This window comes from Capricornis sumatraensis, chromosome 5 (genome assembly GCF_032405125.1).
Source record: "Capricornis sumatraensis isolate serow.1 chromosome 5, serow.2, whole genome shotgun sequence".
Lineage (NCBI taxonomy): Eukaryota > Metazoa > Chordata > Mammalia > Artiodactyla > Bovidae > Capricornis > Capricornis sumatraensis.
Window position 1 is genome coordinate 10,084,983 of NC_091073.1, and position 19,741 is coordinate 10,104,723.

At 54.6% G+C, this 19,741-nt stretch overlaps 1 protein-coding gene across 3 annotated transcripts in view; it reads left to right on the forward strand.

Annotated features, from left to right (window-relative positions):
* Window positions 1-19,741, forward strand: part of GRB10 (growth factor receptor bound protein 10) — a 215,468-nt gene that overhangs the window by 144,251 nt on the left and 51,476 nt on the right. For all 3 annotated transcript variants that reach the window (XM_068973463.1, XM_068973464.1, XM_068973465.1), the window contains one exon: window positions 4,171-4,312. In XM_068973463.1, coding sequence (XP_068829564.1) covers window positions 4,171-4,312 — 142 coding nt within the window. The remainder of the gene's footprint in view (window positions 1-4,170; window positions 4,313-19,741) is intronic.

Consider the following 19,741-nt stretch of genomic DNA (forward strand, 5'->3'; position numbering starts at 1 on the left):
GCCGTCCCACGGACTGTCACCCGTCAGGCTCCTCTGTCCGTGGGGTTCTCCAGGTTAGAATACTGGAGCAGGTTGCCATTTCCTTCTCCAGGGGAGCTTCCCCACCCAGGACTCGCACGCATATCTGCATGGCAGGCAGATTCTTCTCCAACCAAGTCACCGGGGAAGCCCGAAGTGAGTGAACAGCCAAGTGTCCCTGGAGGGCTCTCAGACCTCACTGCCCTGCAGAGGGCCTGGGACAGAGACGTGCAGCCTGACCACGTTTCCCAGGGGCTGGTGTGGAGAGGCCCAGCCTTCACGGAAAGGACTCTGGCGAGTGGAGGAGGCCTCCCTGGAGGAGGCTGTTTTGCTGAAAGGTTTCACTTTCATCTCAGGTTCAAAGGGTTTGTTAACAAAATAAGCCACTTGTGATATACGTAAATAATACCAGTATTTATTAAAGAATTATCTAGCTTACTTTCAATACACTAACGTTAAAAGAAAAGAGAGACAGAGCAGAGAATACATCACCAAATTGGGTTTTGACCAACGTCCAGACTTAAACAGTGCTGGGAAATCCCACGTCACAGCACATCTGGAGTCCCAGCTGGGAAAGGTCCCAGGCAGCACGTCTGCTCCCTGGGTGAGACTTCAGAGATTGCAGTGTGGGGTTCCCATTTATAACCCCAGGCTGGACTCAAACTGATCTTATCATCAATCTGGGAGCAAAATTGCAGCTCTGCTTTCTTGCCAGTGTTGTTTGTTTTGTTGTATAAAACTTGGAATGTAGTTAAGTCTGGGGCTTGGTTGGCCAGGAGCCCCCCCTACCCCCAGACTCAACAATCTCAAGATTCCTGCCCCATCTTATCTATGGTGCTGCAAGTCTTTAGCTCACAGCAGGCAGTCACTCCCAGTCACTCCCAGTTGGGCAGTGTCCAGGCAGATTAGACGCATGGTCAGAGGCCTGCTCTGCTTTGTCTCTGAAGCCTAAACAAGGTTGTTTATCTAATTTCCCTAACAGAGGCAGACTTCTAAACTGGGTGTTGAAGGGGAAGTAGGAACTGAGGGATGGAGGCAGAGACTTCCTGAGCAAGAGAGGCAATCCCTGGTGTCTAAAGTGGCCCGGCCCTCCTTTTTTGTGACTGAGTAATATTCCATCACGTGTGTATACCATAATTTCTGTGTCTGCTCCTCATCACTGGACAACATCAGTAAATAGGACCCACAAAGAAGGACAATTACTATGGGATTCCACTTCCACAAGAAGCCCGAAAGCTGCAGGAGTGAGGACGCAGGTAGTGGAGAGGGCTGCCAGAGGCTGGGGTGGAGACGGGAGGTGCTGGTGGGAGGTGCAGAGGGGCAGCCTGACCCGTGGACGAGGCCCGCAGACGTGCTGTGCAGAGCCACCTGAGTTAGCAGCGAGGGGTTCGGGTCCTGTGTGATATGTTCGCATCACACACGTGCACACAAGGTGACGATATTAAACAAGTGAAGAGGATGGGCGTGAACGTCCAGAGGTGGTGCCCAGACCACGGCGACGGGTCACGGCAAGTTCTTCTCTCTAAACTCGTCTAGTTGTACACATTGAATACACGTGGCTTCGAGCGTCCGTCAGACCTCAGGGGTGGATTAGAAGAGAGATCCCGACAGGTGGGGTGAGATCCGGAACCTGCGGGAGCTGCTCCCAGGGCAGAGGTGGGGAAAGGCGAGTGAGGCTGAACTTGGGTTAATCGGCAGGTCATTGCGGCAGCCTCGGTTCATGGTGGGGGATTCAGAAGCCGTTTCAGCGACCAGCCGGAGTGGAGCTGTGCTGGCCAGGGATGGTGGAGGACGTGGAAGAGATCTGTCAGCTCCAGTTTGGAGAGGCTGGGGGCAGAGTGTCAGGGCACTTCGGCTCTGTTTCTGCCTGGGAGGGGGGAAGCCTCCGGGTTGTGAAGTGGGGGTGATGGAAGACCTGGGCGGAGACTTCTGTGAAACCCAGCAAACAAGCTCTCTGTGACCCCCACCCCAGGCCGCTGGTGGCTCTGGTGGGTCAGGTGGGGGTAGGTAAGGGGTGACACCTGCTGCCTCTCTGGGCTTCTAGGGGAGGGTGTGCAGTGTGCTGTGTCTTAGGCATCTGTTGGCTGGAGCATCTTCTGGGTCTCCTTTCCTTTCCTTTTGGGGAGGGAGCTTTCCCTCTGCTTCCAGAAACTTCTGTGAGCCTTCTTTCCAGACCAATATCCTAAGTCTTCTACAGCCAGATGACTCTTTTGCCCAGGGCAGCCGAGTCTGTCTGCAGAAGGGGACCAGAGTAAATACGGAGTTGTCTGCAGCGGGGCACAGCAGCCTGGGTGGCCTGGGGTCGCTTTCTTCTCGGCTTCCTGCGCTTTGTCGCGTCCGTCCTTCCCGCGGGTGGACCACTTTGCTCCCTCCACCAGCACCCTCGTGTTCTGAGCTCCTGGTGAGTTCAGTCTGGGGGGAGAGAGTCTTTTCTCCTCCGAGCTTCTCTGGGTCTGGAGGGTGTCAGCCGCCCACGTGTGGCAGCCTCGGGGAGGCCCAGCGGGATGGAACAGCAGCTGTGGTGATGGTGCCTGAGGCTGGACCGGGAGAGGGCAGATGCAGTGCAGGAAGGCCTGCTTTCCTGCCAGCTAGCTGCCTAGGACCCTTGCCTGGGATCTGGCCGTGCTTGTCCCTCCGCCCGGGGGCTGCGGCTTCTGAGTCCCATGGGACAGATGGGCTCAGGGTGGGAGGCATGCCCGCTGCTGGAGAGTGGACCCTGGCTCCAGGCCAGCCTTTTCTCCAGCGATTCTGCTCTTACTTGCAGTCCTGTCGTTTCTAACGGGCAGGTGCCTTGTTAAAGATCAGGTGACCAGTCGGTATAGGATTCCCAGAGGCTCGTTTTGTGAACGGGTCTGCTGAGGACTTCCTGTGCTCACGAGTACCTCCCGTGTGCTAAACCCCTCCTGTGTATGAGCAGCTAATGGAGCGGCCACTGCAGCCTCACTGAGGGGGTGGTGTGGCGGCTTCTCATCCCCAGGTAAGGAAACAGGCGCCGGGGCCAGGGACTTGGCCCACACCTGGTGAGTGGACGCAGACCCAGGTGAGGGCTTGAGGAAAAGTCTGCCAGCTCCTGGATTTGGAGGGGTAGGGGCCAGAGCGTTGGGGGCAGCTCAGCTCCATCTCTGCCTGGGGAGGGGAGAGTCGGGGGCGGGGATGATGAGACTGTCACGCTGCTGGAGAGGGCTCAGGGAAGCAGATGCTGAGCAGCAGCTGGAGGCAATGCAGGGCGACGGTTGGAGGAGGAGGAGGGACTGTAGTGAGGGGGGGCTGGAGGCGTGTCCTCACCTGGACAGGTGGACAGGCAAGGCCCCACCTTTCCTCCCATCCCTGACCTCGCCCCCTGCGTCTCAGCTCCACTGATGCAGCTAATCAGAGAGGGATGGATTCCATGGCCACAGGCCTCTTGAATGGGATTCTTTTCAGTTATGTCTGATGTCACTTAGTTTTTTGCTTTGAGTGATGCTTGTGAACTATTATAAAGGAAACACGGGACTTCTTAAAAAGAATAATTTATTAAGGTAAAATGCACGTAGCGTAGACTGAATCACCGCATAGTACATGTTCGGTGGCAGGTAGGGCACCCCCAAGACTGTGCAGTACGCCCACCCCAGTCTAATTCCCGAGCATCTCCCTCCAAGACCCTCCCTAAGCTCCCTGGCACGTGGCCCTGTGATTATAGGAAGGGTGTTCATCTATTCCATCTATCTGCTGAACTTCTTCATCTTGCAGATCTGAAACCCTGTCCCCATTAGAGGCTGACTCCCCGCCCCCTGTCCCCAGCCCCCACCCTCCACCTCCTTTCTGAGTGTGCTCGTTTTGGGTGGTTCATTGCAGTGCGGGCCTGCGGGGTCAGTCTTTTGCACCGGGCTTACTCAGCAGGGTGTCCCCACGGGCCGCCTGGAGGGAGCCTGTGTCAAAAGCCCCTTCCTGTGGCGGCTGTGTGACACCCCGCTGCACGCTGATGCCACATCTTGGCATCCGCTCACGGTGACTCCCACCTGCGGATGGTGGCGAGCTGTGCAGGGTGTGGTGTAGGTTGAGGTGTCCAGACACCCTTCTGAGCCCCTCCCGTGGGTTTCTGGGCAGATCCCCCAATGTGGGCTGCAGGGTCCCGATGTGGCAGCTTCTGACGGGCGTCATCTCTCCCCGCAGGCGCCTGCAGGAGGAAGACCCCCACTTGAGGACCTCGTCGCTGCCAGCCATCCCCAACCCCTTCCCCGAGCTCTGCGGCCCCGGAAGCCCCCCTGCGCTCACACCCGGCTCCTTACCTCCTGGCCCGGCTGCTGCGAAGCAGGTGAGCCCAGCCTTGGTAGGAGCACCAGGCCGCTCGTGGGTGGAGTGAGGACGCACGAGCTGGCCCATGGCCTAGGGAGGAAGGGAGGGACACTCTGGTTCTTCTCCTGGTGCTCCCACAGTTGTTGCCTGGTGGGGCTTTTCAGTCTGTCAGCCAAGATGCTGCTTAGGTCTGGGAGGTTTTAGAAACCACATTTAGGACATCTTAGATGTTTATATGTTATACAAAGACTCCCATGAAAACGATAAATAATACTAATCATTTGGTGCGGAAAGATGAATTTCATCCTCTGAAAAAAATGTCACCACTGTCGTCTTCGTCTGGATAAATGAGGCGTTAAACCTGGGCTCTCCCAGGTTCCCGGGCTGGACGGTAGTTGAAGAGTTTGTAAACATTCCTGACTTTGAGTAGGATCTGCTCAGGGCGGAGGGATTTCAACTTGACCCTAGAAGGTGACAGCCACCTTTAAACCAGCAGTTTCTGCCGTAAAGTGAGACTGGGAGGTGCCTGTTTGATACACATCATCCCCAAGGGACGACACAGGCTGAGCTTCAGTAAGTCAAGGTCAAAGCATCAGTCATCAGCTTGTCAGAGGGGTGGGCCGACAGCTCCGCCCTCCCGGTTGGCAGGGCCTGGGCCCGTGTGGCTGGCAGGCTTGGGAGGGAGGCCGGCGATGCTCTCTCTACCGTGGGGTATGCAGTGTCATGCCCCTCTCAGAGTCATGTCCACCTCTTTCTGAGTCCATGGACTGCAGCCCACCAGGCACCTCTGTCCATGGGATTTGCCAGTCAAGAATACTAGAGCAGCTTGCCGCTTCCTCCTCTAGGGGTTCTTCCTGACCCAGGGATCGAACCTAGATCTCTTGTGCCCCCTGCATTGGCAGGTGGCTGCTTTACCACTGTGCCACCTGGGAAGCCCCATGACACTCTACTGCGTGGTATCATAATAATAACGACAATAACAACAATAATAACGACAACAGCAAAGATGACGGCAACACCTAACGTTCACTGAGTGAGGTCTCTGTACCAAGTACTGTTCTCAGTGGTTTATATTATTTATGTGCAATAAATACTTCTACTCCTCAGAACAAGCCTAAGAATTAGGTGCAAATGGCAGCTGTGTACTGCATCTGGGAAACTGAGGCCAAGCTGTGAGGGGTGGAGGTGGGGGAGCTTGGGGGGCCCAATGTGGGTGGGGGAGCTGGGGGGCCCACTGTGGATGGGGAGCTGAGGCGGTGCCCACTGTGGATGGGGAGCTGAGGCGGCCCAGAGTGGGTAGAGGAGCTGGGGGGCAGTGTGGGTTGGGTATCTGGTGGGGGCCCCACTGTGGATGGGGAGCTGAGGTGGCCCAGGGTGGGTGGGGGAGTGGGGGGCAGTGTGGGTTGGGTGTCTGGTGGGGGCCCCACTATGGATGAGGAGCTGAGGTGGCCCAGGGTGGGTGGGGGAGTGGGGGGCAGTGTGGGTTGGGTGTCTGGTGGGGGCCCCACTATGGATGAGGAGCTGCGGTGGCCCAGGGTGGGTGGGGGAGCTGGGGTCCCCCAGTGTACGTGGTGGAGCTGGGCAGGACTTGACCCCAGGATCTGGCGCCTCTGATTTTAGGACACTAGGTGTCCCTGGGCCCTCGGTGTTCCCTCTTTGCAGCAAGCGTATTCAGAAGCTGCTTTGCCTTTTCCGCTGGAACCACTCTCCACCTCCTTGTCCTCAGGCATCATGCACCACACATCCTCTTCCTCTGCAGACTTATCCCCGGCCGCGTGGGCTCTGCACTCAGGAGGGAGACGTTCCTCCGGGGTTCGCCTGAGCTCTGCTGCCTGCTGACCTCACGCCTCGTGAGCCCCTCGCCCCCCACACCCCACGTCCGCACCCAGAGGCGAGGTCAGCGTCCCCAGCCGCGGCCGTGCTGGCCAGGCTACAGCCCTCATCACATGCCTGCAGTCCGTCAGGGACGTCTGTCTCCCTGGTGACCTTCTGCTTCACATTAGGGTCTAGACAAGCTGTCTGTGGATTGGGCATGGAGGTTGTTTACAACATTACCCATCCTAAAATAAGACCATGAAAATATTCTCTGGCTCTCCCAGTGGCTGGCAAGGAAACAAGCCTCCACCCCATGGACTGTCCAACTCTGTAAGCAGAATCAGGTCACCCAGGGGCTTTGCCTGCTGTTTTTCTTGGGATTGGAGCTAGTTCCTCCACGAGAACTTGACATCAGTGCCTCTGTTTCTGTTCCTGAGATAGCACCCCGCTTTGGGACCAACAACCAGGAAGGATGCACCACACTTAGCCCTACTTGTAGAGACTTGGTGTTCTTCCTTGTTGTCTAACTGGCTCAAAGGGATGTCTCTTTGCCACAGTGCGTCCTCACTTTTGATCTCCTGAAGCATGTGTTTTGTTGGTGCCACTGGTGTTGATGCCTCACAGTCTCAAGCACCCTCACCAGCTCAGTGTCAGGCTGTGACGGCAGCGGGGAGCCTCCTTTGCCACCTACCTGAGGGCAGGAGAAACCTGCCGTGCCCTCTCTTCCTGCTGAGTCGGAGGAAACGGGGATCAGCAACCAGTCGGAGCTCTGAAGTGATTTAAAGATGGATGCAGCGCCCTGGGTGCAGGAGACTCACCTATTCACTGGAAGAAGGAGGTCAAGAGGGAACGAGGACGCTGTCGGAAGGAGCTGGGTGCAGGGGGCGTTGGACGCCTCTCTCTGGTCACTAGACAAAGCGGGTGGAAGGAGTGACACATTCGAGCAGCCACTTGAGAGGAAGACGCCTTCTAGCCCCAGTTGCTGCGGCCAGAGGACCTGGAACGTAGTACCGGCCCCAGGTGGCGGGACAAGACCTGGGGAAGATAGGAGTGGGGAAGGCATCCGGGACCCACAGGACCGTCTGCCAGCCACATTTGTAGGGCTGCGTTTGCCCCTGTGGGGAGTGGGCAGCCACGGAGTCCCAGCAGCCCTGCCTCTCTAGGCTGTACGGGTGCAGCTCTTCCCATCAGCCCCAGAGACAGACCCAGCCCTTGTCTTTCACCCTGGGGTGAGGATGGCGGGTGCCGTTTCTAAGAAGCACTTCCTGAAAAGGCACAGCTGCAAGTGTGCTGAGTCAGGATGAGTGTGGACCCTGGAGGGGACCCATGGAGTGGCAGAGGCTGAATTAGATCCTCTGAGGGTCACTTGTGTGTCTGTGGTAGGATCGCTGGAAAGCATGAGAATCCCTTCCCTCCCATCTGAGACAGATAAGCAAGGGGGCCAGTCAACCAAGTGATATTGACAGGTGGTTCCATGTAGGTCCTACAATCCCACCGGGAAGGCCGGGATTTTTAGCATGTTTCATGGCGGTTGCTGCACGTTTAATTGTCACGGCACCACTCCACACGGCAAGGGGGAGACTGTTTCCATAGTGGGTAACGCCAGCCCACCAGCTGCAGTAGCATGGCCAGACACGGTGGCAGGATGTGAACTTGGCTTGGATGAGTCTGTCACCCCTGGGGTCCTCTCCACCCCTTGCAGGCCCTGGCGCCGCACCCTCTGGGCTTGGAGGAGATCCCCAACTGTCGGGCCTCCTGTGAGGGCCAAAGGAACCTCCTGTGAAATCTCAACCACTAGTGTTTCTCTGGACTATAATATCTTTTAAAGTATTAATTCTTTCAACTTTAGATCGTTTATGACAGCATTGAACATCTCTTGGTATCTGTAGCTGTCAGAAGCGCTGGAACAGTGGACACTTAAATTATCTGTGTCTTTCATAGGAAAAAATGCCCGTACTTTTACCAAAAATCTTTTAAGTGTGTGCCTTGCCCAGTATGGGTGTTTGTGAGCGGGTCCTGCTGCAGAATGTGGAGCCAGGAGAGCAGAGCAAACAGCTGCCGGGGTCTGCACGTAGACAGGCTCAGAAAGGGCGGCCTGTTCTGCTGGATCAAGAAGTGAGTTCCCTTGGCGAACGAATCTGCTGATTCTTGGCTGTTGCTGTGACTTGAAATTTCTTTAGGAAAAAAAGGTAAAGAATCAGAAAACGATCTTTTGGCCTGATTACCCTCCCTGATGGCTCTGTCATAAATGCGTGTGATTAAACACCCTCACAGTTCATCCCGTGCAGAAGCTGCCACGTGCATGGAACGTGAACACTTGTGCTTTCATAGAAGCTTGTGGACATTCACGGAGGGAACTTTGGTTCCATTCTGTGGTCTTTAAATGTGTCTTTTTTTTTTTTTTTTCAGTTTAGAGTATATTATGAAGTCACAAGGTTAAAAAGTACCTATCAGAGTTTTCAGTCTTGGTTTGAAGCCATTCCATGCTTTGGCAAAGTCTCCTCCACCTGCTGGGGCAGGACTGGGTCCGTGCCTTTCCACAATCATGAAAGACTCTCAGCAGAGGCTTCCATACTCATGTCCCCCTGCTGGCTGTGGCCTTTCTTGTCTCTGCGTCTCTCTGCACACACCTTGGCCTGGTGGGCACCCCTTCCTGTGCAGTCTGATGCCTGCCTGGAGTCTGCCCTTCTCTTTCCATAGCTGTTTCATCCCTTTCTTGGGCTCTCGTTTCCTTCTCTTAACAAGCATGAAGGAAAAGCAATTTCAGTAATAAAAAAATGGTTTTTAAAAAATTACAAGACTCACTGGAGGAAACCAAGGGAAGGCGTTTTGAGTGTCTCCAGAGAGAGTTCAGTAAACATCCGCCCGCACCCCTCTGTCACTGCTGTGCAGCCAAGTCTCTGCGTTTCTAGGAAAAAAGAAGACAGATGTGACCTCGTTGGGAAAGGTTCTGAGTGGACAGCTTCCACTGGTAAATTTTATTTTAGAACCGAACACTAATGATGAACGCGGTTTACTTTCCCTTGCCCCAGCACAGCTTCATCGTTGTAATCCCACGTGGAGTTGTTTGGGAATCAGTGCAGCAGTGTCTCACCGCCCTGTTTCTAGAACCCTGGGTTCTCAGGGTTCATTTGTATCAGGAAAACGCTGCACAGGTCCAGATGTCAGTGTCCTGTGTGACAGCGCCACAGGAAGGGCAGGTGGAGACAGCTGGCCTGTGGTGGGGACGTCATCCCCTCCAGACGGCGGCAGTGCTCTTGTGACCGGACCTCGGTGTTAGGACCACTGGCGTCGTGCAGACCGTGGCCAGTGACAGTGGCAGAAGGCACCATCTCCACTGTGGCCCTTGGCCCCCTGTATTTTATCTGGTTCCAGACAAAGCCGATCACATGTTTATATTTGTTTAGACTTTCCTCGTGGCTCAGGTGGTAAAGAATCTGCCTGTAATGCAGGAGACCAGGTTTGATCACTGAGTCAGGAGGATCCCCTGGAGGATGGAATGGCAACCCACTCCAGTATTCTTGCCTGGAGAATTCCGCAGACAGAGGAGCCTGGTGGGCTACAGTCCATGGGATCACAGAGAGTCAGACACAACTGAGCAGCTACACTCCGCTTGCACTTTGTACTTACTATCCCGCAAGTGTTTTGTGCGTCTCTTCCATGATCTCTGCAAAAAGCACTTCTAATAGCTGAACGTCGTTAAGGAGTGTGTTCGGGGGCTGCACTCAGACCCTGGGCAGGGGCTGGATATTCGCATGGTTTCCGGTTAGTTGGCTGTCCTGTGGGTGATGCTTCCCTGAGTGATGTGATGTAACGTTTGTCACGTTTTGATTCTTCCCTGGAAGCCAGGTTTCTAGGCCACGTCCGTGGTGTTCTGCGGCTCCAGCCGCGTGTTGCTCCATGTTTGCGAGGGCCTCTGTTCCGGTCAGGGCAGGGTGTGCTTCGTAATTTCTCAGCCCTGACTCCACACCAGATCGTCGCTGCTGTTCTGTCTGTGAGCATCCCCGACCTGGGTGGTGTCCCTGCCCAGGTGGGCAGCTGCTGGCTGCAGGGACTGTAGGACCAGGACTGTGGTGGGGACACAGAAGAGCCAGCTGGTCCCGCCTGGCCCGTCCCTGTGGTTGAACACACCGTCTCTTGGTCTTCAGACCCCACGGCTGCCCTAGCGAGGCTCTGGCCGTTCTGAGGCTCTTTCTAGGCGTGTAGCGGTGTGTGGCCTTGCAGCGCCCACAGAGCAGAGGTGGAGGAGGAGATTCTGGTCCATCTGATGTAAGGAACGCTCCGTGTGTGGTGCTGTGGGGGACCACTGCATGGATGTAGGTGTGGAGAGCAGGGGCCAGGGGTCACATCCTGACTCGGCCCAGGCTCAGGCTGCTCATCTCCTGCAGGTCTGCAGCCCAGGGCCCCTCAAACCCACCCACGTGGTCTCCAGTCTGGGAAGATGACCAGGAGGGAGCACCCCGTGACAAGTGACCAGTAGGGCCTTGAGAATGCATCCCCAGAGGGCACCCCTGGAAGCTGACTGTGGCCTGCCCTCACCTGGCATGGGTCCAACCAGGAAATCCTGCCTCCACTGCTGCTTCCGTCTCATGGACCCACTCCCCAGGGTGATTTGGGAGGCTTCCTCACACCTGGGCACTGCCACAGCCTGCGAGAGATAACTGCCCAGTCACCAGCGGGTAGACATGGGAGTTTCCAGCTGCAGGAAAGGCACCAGCCAGTGAAGCAGCTGGGACTGGAGAATGAGGAAACGGTAGCTGGGTTGAAGGCAGAGAACATTCCAGAAAGAGGGAGGGAAGGCGAGCAGGAGGGACACAGGGTGGGATTGGGGGGCCTGGAGGTCTGGCAGGGATCCATCTCTGGAGATGCAAGGCAGATTTTTTTTTTTTTTTAATTGAAGTATAACCGATTCACAATGTTGTGTTATTGTCTGCTGAACAGCAAAGCGATTCAGTTATATATGTGTATATACATTCTTTTGCATCTTCTTTTCCATGATGGCGTATCACAAGAAGTTGAATATAGTTCCTGTGCTAGGCTACAGGACCTTGGGGTTAGCAGACGTTGTTGTTTATCCATGTTATCTACATTGGGTTGGCCAGAAAGTTTGTTCAGGTTTTTTACAGCAAACCCCAGATGACCATTTTGACCAACCCAGTACTAGTGTGCATCTGCTAACCCCAACCCCCACTCCATCCTGTCCCCAGCCCCCTTCCCCTTGGAAACGTCTGCATGTTGCATTTTATGCGCAGGATGGCAGATGTGGGGACAGCCCGATAGGACGAGGACACAGCAGGAGCTGAGGTCGGGGGACTGGATGGATGTGTGCAGAGCAACAGCGCATGGTGACTTCTTGCCTTTCTGTCGCTTTCTTGTTTGTGATAACTTGCAGCTCTGCTTCACTCCTTTAAAAATATGGCCAACCCTGGCCTTGGGTGTTAGCGCCTAAATTCCATTCTCTACTCAGCAAGCAGGGCCGCACAGGAGATGCTTGATGGATGCAGGGGGTCCTGTCATGGGGACCCAGGAGCTGCTCGAAGCGCAAAGGCAAGGGAGTAACTCGGCCGTGGAGAGGGCAGCAGGTGCCACCTTACTGACCAAGGGTTCCCAGGTGACGTCACCAGGAACGGCCAGAGGGGGCGTCCCGAGAAAGAGTCCACATGTGTGGGGCCAGAGGCTCGAACCAGGACCCAGGACCTTCCAGCAAATGCCAGGCTCTTCAGTGGTGTTGAGGTCCTAGAAGACCCCAAGAAACAAGAAGTCGGGGACAAGCAAATCTGAGGAGACGTCCAGCTGACGGAGACCAAGGAGACACTGGGCAGCTGAAGGTGGCCAGTGGGCCCAGAGGGGATCCTAAATTCAAAGATTGCCTTTTGGGGACTTCCCCGGAGGTCCAGCTCGCGAGCTGGACTTTGTGCTCGCGATATCCCTGGTCAGGGAGCTGGATGCCATGTGCTGCGACTGAGAGGTCACACGCCACAGCTGAAAGAGTCTGCATGCCCCAACAAGACGAGACCTCAGAGGCTGCAGCGAGACCCGTCGCTGCCACACACACATGCGCACGCGTGCGCGTGTTCTTAGGAGTTGCCTTTTCCAGAAAGGACACAACTTGGACACTGGCTAGATTCGACTAGGTATGCAGACAGCTGATGGTCATATATGGATGTGATTTCCTGATTTCAGTCCTTGAGCTGTGGTTAGAGTTGCTGTATTTAGGAAATATACATCAAGTTGTCCCGGGCTGAAGGGCCAGCTCTCTACAGCTCACTGTCCTAGGCAGGCAGGGTCAGAGGGTGAGAAGATGATAAAGCCAATGGGACTACTGGGGAACCTGTTGCTGCTGCTGGTTAGTTGCTGAGTTGTAACTGACTCTTAAGACCCTATGGGCTGTAACCCCTCTGTCCGTGGGGTTTCCCAAGCAGGAATGCTGGAGTGGGTTGCCATTTGCTCCTCCAGGGGATCTTCCTGACCCAGGGATCAAACCCACGTCTTCTGTACTGGCAGGTTGATTCTTTACCGTTGAGCCACCTGGGAAACACATAAACCTAGATGGAAAATATGTGGAAAAGTCATTGTACTAGGTTTCACACATTTTCTGTTAGCCTGAAATGTTCTCAAGATAAAATGCTGAACAAAGAAAAACAATGTGAAAAACCCAAATATGCCTCTTCTGTGCACAGATTTATGCAGGGTGCTTTTCCCCAAGAGGAGCAACATCCTAGAAAACATAACCGGAGTCCATCATGTTCAGTCACAGTCAGTGCAAGTCCATGGAGACGAATGCGCAGACCCTCCAGCCCTCCTGCCCCAACCAGCGACCCCGAGGGCTGAGGCGGCCGCCCCCGGCTAGTTCTCTGCAACGTCCAAATCAGAGCGCTCAAACTGGTGCTACTGGCAAAGAGAGACATGGCCCTGTCCTGGGAGAGCATCAGCGAGAACACGCTGGTCCCTCTTTCCCTTCCTCTCCCAGGGAACGGAGTATCCACAGTCCTGTTGGCATAGCAGGATGTGCTGAGTGGGTCTGTCTCTACCATGCTCAGCCTTGATGCCAATTCATATAAACTGCAACCAAGGGAAAGAAATTCCTGCAGTGTTAGTGTCGGAGCCTCAAACTGTGAAGGGTCCTCAAGTACAGAAAATGTGCAGGACCTTAAGTAAAACACCGCATTTCCTCCAAGGCCGTGCCAGCCCCGGAGGGATGCTGCTGACTGGTCTCCTTGGGACTCTGTACCAGGATGCCCAGAACCCACAGGAGGAAGGTCTTGTCACCAAATCTGTGCCGCTCGAAGCCTGACTTTAGATGCCCCTTTTGGCCTGTGTAATTAGTCTGGGTGGGTTCTTTGTGCAGGTGTTTGGGGGTTTGATAAGCGGGCTCTGTAAACAGTCGTGGCACCTTTTCCTGACTTGTTGCTCCTCCAGCTGGGTGGTCAGCTGGCAGCCATGTGGTCTCCAGTGCTTTTTCTTTTTCTTTTGGGGGGTGTTGGGCGAGGGTGTGGACTTCAGAGAGCAGACAGCACCCTTCCTGCTCAGGGCTTTTCTGTCTGGAAACCCGTAAGCCGCCACACAAAGCTGAAGCTGTTGTCGGGAGAATATCCCTTCTTTTATGGAAGAGGGGTTTTGTGTCTGAAATCCCAGCAGGTTCTGAGGGGACCTGGTTTGCATTGGTGCCCGTGTGGCTCTCGCAGACACGGTTCCTGGCCAGAGGTCAGCAGCGAGGTGGCGCTGGCCCACGGCCATGTGGTACGGGCTCTGACCTCCTGCTGTGGCACCTCTCCAGTCCTGCCCAAGTCTCCCCTGGGGGCACACACTGGTGCCCAGGGCATGGCTGGCGAGGAGGGCGAGCCACGGTGGCTCCAGCCTGCTGCCAGTGCCCGGAAGGATGCTGCCCAGGAGCCGGCCTGGCTCCGGGGAGCTGCCAAAAGAGAGGTTAAGGAGGACCCGTGATCTGTGCTCAGCAGATACTTATCATTAGTAACCGGGTACCAAGCAGGGAAAAAAATTCTTCACTTTATTCCACACACGCTGTTGTATGTACCAAGAACGTCATGAGCCTATGACGTGTGAGATGATGAAAGTGAACCGTGTTCGTGAAGGGAGGGATGCAGGCCCTTTAAGAATCAAAGGAGCATCTAGTGCTAATAATTCCAAGTCATACACTAACTCAGGTGTCCTCAGCCAGAGTAAGAAGCAAAGAGTGTCGGGGATACACAAGAAAAACCGTTCTGGTAGAAAGATGTGCAGAGTGTAAAGAAGGCCTGTTCGGTGTCAGTTCTCACCGGTGCCGTGCTGCGGCGACTCCTGGTTATTTTTAGGGTGGTTTTGGTCAGAAGCAGTGGAAGTCTCCAAATCCATCTCACCCTGCTGGGCGGTTCTTGGGGCTCGGACGAGCATGGCTTTCTCTGGATCTCAGGTGAGACTGTTCTGTCTCACTGAGAGCCCAAGGAGCTGCTTCTTCCTGTTCTTTTAGGAGCAGCTGGGTCTGTGGCCCCAACCCCCTGAAGGCCCTTCATTCCTTATTCTCTGTATCCGTCTCTAGAGCAATTTGGCATTCCCCTAACAAAGACAAGCAGCTTGTATGACACTGAGGTTGTCACGGCAGGCGACTGTCACAGAGACCAGAGCAGATGCCCTCCTGCTGTGGCAGAGCCCCTGGCGGCATCGTGGGGGCCTGCTGCCCCGTGGGCCAGGCCTCAGGGACCCTAAGGGTGTCTACAGAGCTCCCAGCTGAATGCTGCTGTTCTCTTTTTATCCTGGATACCAGTCCACCTACTTTCATGGGTGGGGTGCTTGTTTTAATTGAGTTTTATATTGTCTTAGTCACTGAATCAACCCGATATGCAACCAGGAGCACACATCAGATCCACAAACTTGAAATCCAAACTCTTACCTAAAGACTCCAGAATAGGCAGGGTCCCTTCCCCAGGGAGACTCATGCAGACCCCCGAGGTGACACAGTTGAGCTAGCACAGCCTCGGGGCCTGGGGTCTTGGGCGGCGAGGGGCTGTCACTGGGTTCCAGGCTGCTGAGAGGTTGAATTTTATGGGAACCCAGGAGAGGCCAACCGGATTTCACCTCTGAGCTTAAGAGGCTCCCCCTTCAGAAGAGTGGTTTTGACCTTATAAAGCTGCTGTCGAAAACCACGTGGTTCTGGTTTAAAAGCAGAGATGTCTATGCTCCAGAGCAGGCACCCAGAGAAGGAGCCAGCCGCTCCAAGCATCAGAATTCCGTGAACAAGGCATCATGATTTATTCACTGTGCTCCAGCAGTTATCAGCTCTTTGGAGGAAGAGCTGAATTAGGGTCTTATCCTTTATTGCATATGTGGACACTGGAGTGGCTTCTGTGCCTCTTCCAGGGGATCTTCCTGACCCAGGGATCGAACCCACAGCTTCTGCATGGCAGGCTGATTCTTCACCGCTGAACCACCGAGGAAGCCCTTGTATGTACATAGATATAAATTCTCGGTGGCATAAACTGTTAATAAAAATTCAGCTCCTGGTAGAAGCTCCCTGTGCTTGAGACCCAGGATTGGACTTTGGGTCTTTATTCCAGCTGATCCTAGAGCCATCCCCTCCATGTGAGAGAAGTCCTGCATTGAAGTGAGACCACCAGAGGTTGACTCCCCTCCCCCAGAGGTCTTCACAAAGAAGCAGTCTCTGTCCCTCATCTGCATCCTTCCAGAGAAGCGAGTCTGTTCAGATAGACCACACAGTGTGGCAAGTGGGGGCACTGAACACAGATAAGAGTAGGGACTCCACTGCCTGACTGTAGTCACCTGTGCTCAATCAGGGACCAAACTAGCAAACAAAAAATGAATTGTTTTAAACTGTAAAAGTAACAACATACAGTAAGATCAAAAAGTGAAACTTACATAGTACAAGGCAGTCTACAATAAAAAGTAAGGCTCCCTTTCTCCTCATTTCCCAGCTCTCGCCTCATTCTTCAGGCATGAGCAGTGTGGATGGATGTTGTCCATCTTGTCCCGAATTTACCTGTGTTATTGCATTTCCACCAAAAACCTCCTGGCGCTCCACTGAGTGGGAATCATACTTAGTTTAACCTAACCCTCTTAGGACACACGGTGTCATTGTTTGCAGTTCTTATTGTAAACAAAGCTGAAATGAACATTCTTGCATATGGGTCTTTGGTCCCTTAATGGTGGAGAGCTGGGTGGTTAGATGGTGGGTAGGTCGATAGATAGATATACTGGTAAACTTAGGCAGATTCTCAGCACAGCAATTGCTGGTTAAAGGCTGCGTGTGTTTTATGGTTCTGTGTGTGTGCATATGAAGCTCATTGTTATAGTTGTCATCAGAGGGCTGTGTGCCCTGTATAGTACAACGAGAAGGCCCTGGAGCCTGGCTGACCCCTGCTTAAGGAACAGAAGAACCCAGTCTGGGTGTCTTGTGTCTCATTTCACTGGCCCCGAGTGGCAGCTAAGTCACTCCCCCGTGATGAAGCCGACTCCAAGCAATCCGTCATTTCCATTGGCTGTTTCCGAAGCTTCAAGAAACTCTAGAAGGTATTTACTGAGCCCGTCTGGGAGTAAAGAGACAGACCCAAAGGGCGGTTTGCTGCAGGAGCATTTGCGTACGTGTCGCCCTGGAAGCCTCTGAGCTGGAGACCCCAGCAGCCGGAGGGCGGGGTAAGGTGCGCGCCTTCGCTTTCAGGTACTGCTCTCTCTTTGGCGTTGCATCTTCTGAGTCCGTGTTGGGTAGAGCCTTGTGCTTTCCTGGTTGTTGAGGAGTTGGTCCCCCTGGCGTTTGGCTTACGTTTCTCCCCTGCGGATCCCTGGTCTAAGGTGAGCAGAGCTGAGCAGCCCTGCTGCCCGTACAGATGGACGGTGCTGCAGCCCAGGGATCCAGCCTCGGCCCTCAGCAAAGGGTTTCCCTTCTGTGGCCTGATTTTAGTTACGAAAATGCAGCAAACAGGGATGCCCACTGATACCAATGAACATCTTCTGCTTTTTAAGGGACTTCTCATTAATTACTGTCACTAAGTCTTGATCTTTAGTGGTATTCTTGTAACTATATAATCTCTCTGTAATGGTAGATAAGTTGACTTTCCCAAAAAGAAAGTGTTATTGGTGGTACAAAGGTTATTGGTATAAGGTCATTCCTAGCAGATATGTTTTGGAGGGGATTTGGGATTTTGAGAGTGAGAATTGTATCTACAGATAAGTATTCTTGATTCTTAGTAAAAAGGTCTTTGGTCACTTAATGGTGGAGAGCTGGGTGGTTAGATAGATGATGGGTAGGTGGGTAGGTCAATAGATATACTGGTAAGCTTAGACAGATTCTCAGCACAGCAATTGCTGGTTAAAGGCTGCGTGTGTTTATGACTCTGTGTGTGTGTGTGTGTATGAAGCTCGTGTGTGTGTATGAAGCCCCGCACAGCAGCCGTGTGGCTGCAGTCTAGACTGTGGGGCTCACCGTCTGCATGGTCTGGACCCAAGGAAGGCCTAGAGGTTGTGGTCCTTTTATAACCTAGCAACTCATGTCTGTCTCTCAGCTCCCCGGATTTCACTTTTTCTAAACGTCCGGTAAATCTTGTCAGTCTTCAGGTGTATTGTGTCCTTTGCATCCAGCTGTGTGTCCTCCCGTGCCGGCTCCCCCATGTAACAATGTCAGCACAATAGCGGGGCAGCGGCTGGGACGCCTGTGCTGGCCCAGTAGGCGTGAGCCAAGGTCTGCACAGAATCTGATATCACGCCCTTATTGAGGGGGGCGGGGATGCTGCTTGGGGCGCAGCTGGAGGCCCCCTCGTGCCTAAAGACCCGTAAGACCTGCCCTGCCTCTCAGGCCAGACGTTCGCTGAAACTGGATGCTGGTAAATATTGCAGGGCTTGAGATAAAGATAGCACGTTGGCCTGAGGGCAGAGCCACCCTAGTCAGTGCGGCTCGGGTGGTCTAGGGGGCTGATCTGCGGGGTGGCCTGCCCTGGCATCACAGAACAGAGGGACAGGCAGTGGCGAGGGGAGGCCGCGTTGTGGCTCTGGCCGCCGGGCTCTCTGCGTGGCTGCCGGGCTGCCGGGCTCGGTGCGCGGCTGCCGGGCTCGGTGCGCGGCTGCCGGGCTCGGTGCGCGGCTGCCGGGCTCGGTGCGCGGCTGCCGGGCTCGGTGCGCGGCTGCCGGGCTCGGTGCGCGGCTGCCGGGCTCGGTGCGCGGCTGCCGGGCTCGGTGCGCGGCTGCCGGGCTCGGTGCGCGGCTGCCGGGCTCGGTGCGCGGCTGCCGGGCTCGGTGCGCGGCTGCCGGGCTCGGTGCGCGGCTGCCGGGCTCGGTGCGCGGCTGCCGGGCTCGGTGCGCGGCTGCCGGGCTCGGTGCGCGGCTGCCGGGCTCGGTGCGCGGCTGCCGGGCTCGGTGCGCGGCCGCGTCGCAGTGCGCCAGCGTGGACGTGGGCTTTCCGAGGGCAGGTGCGGCCGCACGCCTGTGTGAACCGAAGCGCCGTCTTTGCATTCTGCACATATTCCTGAGCCTGACCGGGGCTGAACTCCCTGGTGCCTGCGGATTTGGGGTCTTAACCCTCCTGACTGTGAAAACAGATACAAATGGGGAAGGAGGAGGAGCCTCTTGGTGCGGAGCGCTGTCTCTGTGACCCTGCCCCCTGTCGGTGACGGCAGGCGTGAGATGCTGATTGAGGAAGGGCCTGCGGGTCATTATTGTCACACGATGTGTTTTTTAAACTTTTACTTTGAAATAACTTCAAACCTATAGAGCCTCTGCAGTAATGACACAAAGCCCTCCTGTAGCTCTTGGCTCAGATTCCCTAGCTGCTCACATGCTGCCCCATTTAAATCATTTTCCTTGCTCCTGTACATTTATGCCAATGTGTATAAATGTGTGTATAACGGCGCACTGTAGCACACAGCAGTTACCAAAATCAGGGTGTTCGCATTAATAAGTGCAGGGATCCAAACCTTAGTCAGAGTCTCTAATTGTCCTTTTTAAAAAAAATTTTTTATTGGAATATAGTTGCTTTACAGTGTTGCGTTAGTACAACAAAGCGAATCAACGATACATACACCCACTCTTCTTTGGATTGGTTTCCATTCAGGTCACCACAGAGCTCTGAGTAGAGTTCCCTGTGTTACACAGCAGATTCTCATTAGTTACCTATTTTATACGTAGCATCAATAGTGTATATATGTCAATCCAGTCTCCCAGTTCATCTCACCCGCCCGCCTTCCCCCGGGATCCACACATCCTCCCAGTGTTCTTTATAGCTTCTTTTTTTTCTGGTTCATGAACCCTTACAGGCCCCGCCTCTGCGCTGGTTTCAGTGTCTCTAATCTCCTTCCAAGTGGGGCCCAATCTGACCACTCCGTGTCGTCTGTCACGTACGCGGTTACTAGAGCCCTGCCTTTGCTTTGTAGGAGGTTTCTTTGGGGCCCCTTCAGGCTGTACGTGGTGGGCAGACCACAGGCAGCTGCTTCCTTCTCGGGGCAGGAGTTCGGGACGCTGTGATGCTGGTTTCTCTTGTCACTAATGTGGGTATGTATTAGTCCTGTCGGCTAGGTTTCTCCATTGCGACGTGGCATCTTTCCCTTGCAACTAGAAAGGAGTTGAAAGGAAGGGAGCTTGGAGCCGTGTTACCTGCGTCGTCCTCCGACCTCCTTTGGCCGGTTCCCGTGTGGCG